Source organism: Colletes gigas, unplaced genomic scaffold, assembly GCF_013123115.1.
Source record: "Colletes gigas isolate AHSC1104 unplaced genomic scaffold, ASM1312311v1 Colletes_gigas_Sc00076, whole genome shotgun sequence".
NCBI lineage: Eukaryota > Metazoa > Arthropoda > Insecta > Hymenoptera > Colletidae > Colletes > Colletes gigas.
This window is the reverse complement of record NW_025106705.1, coordinates 195,826-201,825: the sequence shown is the minus strand read 5'-3', so window position 1 is coordinate 201,825 and position 6,000 is coordinate 195,826. Positions and strand designations below refer to the sequence as shown.

Genomic DNA, 6,000 nt, shown 5'->3' with positions numbered 1-6,000 from the left:
AAAATATTTATTGAACAATGTATTATCATTTTTATAATCTTATACAAATAAAAACTTTGAAGGAAAATGGAAATAAAAAAATATCTGATAATCAATAAATACAAAAGATATCGATTGATATTTGTCAAGTGAAAAGCAATAGATAATTATCTAATACTAGTTCGGTTTAGTTGCAAATGCATGTTTAACTTATACTTTATATTAAAAACTAAATCATTTTTCAACAAGCTTCAATTTCTCTCATTAAAACAAATTGTGTACAAATCTACAAACTATAGTAATGAAAAATTATAGAAGAAGTGTGATAAGATTGTTTTATAGTTAAAAATTTAGTTCGACATGTTTCTTCACTTTTTATGTCGTTTTTCTCATGTTTTTTTGACACTTTTTATGTTGGAATGCAACCATTTCGAAAGTCCACGCATCATGTCTTTGACAAGTGTCCTCAATATGTGATTCAAGTGTTAGAATGCCTAGTCACCGAACTCTTCCTGAAGGTGAGCGGAGATGCGATTTTATGTAACCGGTGCGATAATCAATCACGTCTCGTTGGGTTCCCCCTGATACACCGTGCCCATGTCTTCTACTCCATCTGCAATTAGATCTCAAAATAATTATATAATGTTAAGACTTGTTTTTAAATTTCCATGCAAGTAATAACATCATTTCACATTTTCAATATCGATTAGCCAAATCTTAGAAATTTCCTCAAGTATTCCATAAAGAGCAAGACTCTAAAAGATAACGAATTAAAGGAAATTTCTACAAAAATAGCTTTAAGTATTTTCTGTTTTAAACTTCGCGGACAGTTCCTGTGTCTAAATACAGTACTTGTACTTTTGTCTCACATCGTAAGTAGTATTGTATGTTTCTGTAATATACATATACGATGTTTAAAAACGAGAGAACAAGCCGGATCAGGTAAAGGAGGATGTTAAAAAAGTGCCAAATTTGTACCCCGCCAGGCACCTAAAATAACTATAAAGCATCATTCTACAGATTCTGCACTTCGAATTGTGCACAATTGTTTATAGCAAATGTGATGGGAAAGTCGTGAAAAATGTGGTCGAAGTTGACGATGCTACGAAAGACGAATCATAACTTTCTGACTTCAAATGACTATAACTTTGAAGTGAATGCATAAAACGTAACAATTCCGACGCTATTTTGTAAAGAAAAGTCAGTATTTATATAATATGCAAGGAAATGTTGCTCAGGTCGTTGGTTAGTAACGCAAGAGATTAAGATGATGTATTAGGATGCAAATATTCCTCAAAATATGTTTAATGGTATACTGTAACTCTTTTTTAGAATGGAATAACTGCATTCAATATGAAAAACTGTTATTATATTTCATCTCCTTCTTCTTTGGATCATAATTTTTTAATGAATTTAATATTAACTATGACGTTCACAACGTATACGATATGGTTGCTATCGTGCGATCTGAAGTGTTTATACTTCAGATGGTTCTGCTGATTCGTTATATCTTGTAGAGGTGTTTATCTGGAGAAGATGACACCACTATGGCTTTCCATGATACTTTTTCTTCCGTCTGGAATTGGACCGGAGTCTTATATGAAATAGATTTTTTAGATTTGAGATTTTATTTTATTCTGAAGACATTTTGTATTGCGATTTTTGTAGTGTACTTGTGTAGTGTACTTTGGAGTCTAGTGTGATTTGTGTGGTTGTACTTTGTAGGCTAATGTAATTCTTGTAGTGTATTGTAGCGCACGTTATAGTGTAAAATGGAGAGAAACTGTATAATTTGTAGATAGTCATTTGCAAAGTTAGCTCGAAACAAATACCGGCAGTGCAATGACAATTGGTATTGTGTGGGATGCTATCGAAACAGAAATGTCAATAGCACGGGTGGCAGCACTTTTTCAGAAGTAGATTTGCTTTGTGAAGCAGTACCCAGAGTTCAAAAGTATTTCTGAACATTGACAGAAGTCATTTGTCAAGAAAAAGGAGCATCTTTGGTTGCAGTTTACAGAGTTCGTTAAAAGTAAGGTTGGACTTGCTGCAATTGTTGGACTACTTGTGAGTGTAAAATAGGCCAAAGTGTAGTGGGGTGTTGTTCACATATTGCAACAGTATTATGGTATTTCGGATTTGTGCGAAATCAAACATCCATACATTCACCTGCCAACTTCCTCAACAGATACTTAATCGAAGAAATATCATCATCTGAAGAAGAGGATGAAATATAAAATAGTTCTTCATATTGAATGCATTCCAACCCGTTTTAGAACTGAGTTCCAGCATACACTTAAACATATTTTGAGGAATATTTGCATCCTAATATATTATCTTAATTTGTTGCGTTTTATTGTTACTAACCAACAATCTGAGCAACATTTCCTTGCATATTATATAAATATTGACTTTTCTTTACAAAATAGCATCGGAATTATTACGTTTCATGTATTCACTTCGAAGTTATAGTTATTTGAAGTCAGAAAGTTATGATTTGTCTTTCGTAGCATCGTCAACTTCGACCACATTTTTCACGACTTACCCATCATATTTGCTATAAACAATTGTGCACAATTCGAGGTGCAGAATCTGTAGAATGATGCCTTATAATTATTTTAGGTGCCTGACGGGATACAAATTTGGCACTTTTTTAACATCCTCTTTACTCATGTGAAAATTGACCATTTTGTGACCGGAAGCTTCGTTTTTGAGACATAAGCGTTAATTAGCTAGTTGGAATATAATTTACGCGTTCCTACATGCACACATTTACCCATGTGTCATAACGTTCTTAAACATAACAATTTTACAACTTATATCTCGTAAACGAAGTCTCATACTACTTTGAACTATGGTAACTTCGTGAAAAAAAAAAATCATACAATACTCTTTCTAGAGTAATTTTAAAGAGTGAATCTTTTATTTTTGTATCAATAAGTTAAATTTCCTTGACTATCTTTTTACACGAGACAATGAGTAAGAAAGCGAAGATGGTTCACACTCTAGACAGTGTTCAATGTAAACAGTAAACATACATCTTTATCTTTTAATTACAGTATACATTAGTTTATTATGATAATGTCAATATATATTATAGGATAGGTACAAACTACCGAACGAGATAGGAGAGTATTAATACTTTAAAACCAAAGCAAGATAGGTCTTTGTCTGGTATAAACGAAATAACACATTTATATTTAGCTTGTTGATGATCTCACGATGATAATTTATAGATAGTCCGCAAATTTCAAGATACGTTTCAGAGAAAGAACTGAATTAGAAACAAGAACTGTCGTGTGATACACTGACAATGAGCGACATGACATTAGTCACGATGCTTCATTACATATAACGAATTAGATATAAGACAAATAAGTATTTGACACATTGAAGCAGCGCTGTCCAAAGTTGAATCCCGGGACTCAAATGTCATTCCCGTCATTGTCCGCCATTACCATGGTACAAAGACGCGGTTGAATATAATAAAAGGCTGCTTCGCTTCTTGCATCAATATGCATTAGGGATACATGCGTTTTAATTATCCCTGCCAATATGTTTCTTTGGTTCAAGCGACCATTGGCCAGCAACTGTGCAATTGAAATTCCATTTTAACGTCACGTTTAAATTCGAGTACGAAGTATACTGCATAAAGGCTCATTAAGATCTCTTAATATGAAATTTTTTAGTCCGAAATTTGAATGCAAGAAGGGGGGCAATACTATAGTTGCGCGCGGGCGTCTGCTGGTTTTCTAAACTACAAAGGTATACTGCACGAGAGAAAAGTTAGAAGGGGAAGCAGGCACCTGAGCGTTTCATACACTGGACAACGTTGCATTAAGGAACTAAATATTACTAACTAATTTATCAATCAACTACAGGTAAATAGATACTATAATACATTAGTTACAGAATTTCCAGAGTCATTCCTTAACAGGCATATTGTACGTACTAATGAGGACAAATATAAATATGTAACAAGTATTTATAAATAATAGCCATAAATACAACCTTCCAATAAATGAGTAATTCAAAGTTAAGATTCTATGAAATAACTTCTAGTTGTCCATTATTTTATGTTTACTAATATGACTTGAGGATCTTAAATTACTTGTAAACTGTTTGTTGTATACGAAAGATCGTTGAATCGAAAATCGTATTGTTTCGAACGTGACGTGTAAAATAATAATCGATTCTTCGAAATTGTCGTTATTTAGTGTTTATTAATGGAATTCTTTGAACGGAACGTTGAGAATTTCATTTCTGAAACAGCAAAAGTGTTGAATCCAAAAAGTATTACAGTATACAAACACTGTACACGATACTCACGATACCTCAAAGTCTACCATACGGTTCCTGATGCTGTGGCAAATCATATACATAGACGTATATTTGACAATGAGACTGAAAAATGCATACAATACTTGTTTGATTAATTTTTAAACTTACTTGCAAGCTATGTTTAGTAACAGTTATAAGTCATGTTTGTAACAGTTAACTTTAGCTAATTTTTCTTTCCTCCGTATTCGATACTTTCGCTCCCGATGTAAAATATTGTGTGCTTCGTTTAAGAAACCGGAAGCGAACCTTCATATTTTGGTAAAGAGGTAGTAAAAAAACGTAGTAAAAAAACTGGTTGTTGTGTTATATGTATGTATATACAGGGTGTTCGGCCACCCTTGGGAAAAATTTGAATGGGAGATTCTAGAGGCCAAAATAAGACGAAAATCAACAATATCAATTTTTTGACTGTGGCTTCGTTAAAAAGTTATTAACAATTAAATTAAAAAATTTCAAATCGTTCTGAAAAAATTATTTTCAGTTGCGGGGGTCAATTACAATCATTTTTGGTGAGTATACATACCTTCGAAATGCTACCCACTTTCGAGAAAAAATGGGGTAGGTGCACAAATTTTTCGACAAGAAAAAAATTTGTCAAATCATTCTAAAAAAATTATTTTCGGTTGCGGGGATCGATTACAATCATTTTTGATCATTACACATACCCCCGAAATCCTAGGCACTTTCGAGAAAAAAATTCCTTACCGAAAATCTAATTAGGTGCCTAAATTTTTCGACGAAAAAAAAGTTTCAAATTGTTCTGGAAAAATTATTTTCGGTTGTGGGAGTCAATTACAATCATTTTTGGTGAATACACATACCTCCGAAATCCTGCGTATTTTCGAGAAAAAAATTCAGCATGGGTAGAACTTTAAACGTTAATAACTTTTTAACGAAGCCTTCATCAACAAATTGGTATTCTTGATTTTCGTCGTATTTTGGCCTCTAGAATGCTCCATTAAAATTTTTCCCAGGGGTGGCCGAACACCCTGTATATCAACAGATATACATACACATTTTATATAAATATACTACGTAGCAATTTTCAACAAAGTTGAATAACGAACAATGAAAATGTCGAGCAGATGCATTGCTATGAAATTTACGAAGAATAATCAAGTTTTTGTGGCATAATATATTACTATACATAGTTAAAACAGATAGAATACTAATAAGGGTTTAATATAATGCGAATAAGAAGAGAATGAAACAAACTTTAATTTAGCATCAAAAGGATGGAAGGAGGCAAAGAAATTATTAAATGGAAAAGAGTTTTCGATTGATAGAAATTTTAGAGAAAGGCTTTCGATTATGGGTCAAATAGTTATCTTCGTGCCATCGTATCTGTATTCTAGCAATATAAAATTAAAAATTAGTAAATGAAAGTTTGTGTGATTTGGTTGTTATTTATTTCAAATTGAGTGCCTTTTAGCTTTAGATCATTTACAATCATGTGCAATAACATTTAATAATTCGAGAACGTAAATATTTCTCGTCAATTTCATACAATGCATCCGATCGAGAACTTCTTGCCAGGAATTGTAGAAACACATCCTGCAAAGAACTTTCGTTGCCACGCAGGCCAAAAATTAGCAAATTTCTACAGTTGTTTTTCCAGGCTTGTAACAACCCTGAAACCGAGACTCTGGCTCCCCGAACTGTAACGTCTTGACCACCTGA

The 6,000-nt window shown here is 32.9% G+C and overlaps 1 protein-coding gene across 1 annotated transcript in view; it reads right to left on the bottom strand.

The window, feature by feature from the left end:
• Positions 1–364: 364 nt before the first annotated feature.
• The window catches only part of LOC122403820 (putative thiamine transporter SLC35F3), a 28,094-nt gene continuing 22,458 nt past the window's right edge, over positions 365–6,000 (bottom strand). The window contains exon 10 of the mRNA XM_043407570.1: positions 365–592. Coding sequence (XP_043263505.1) covers positions 478–592 — 115 coding nt within the window. The 3' untranslated portion in view covers positions 365–477. The remainder of the gene's footprint in view (positions 593–6,000) is intronic.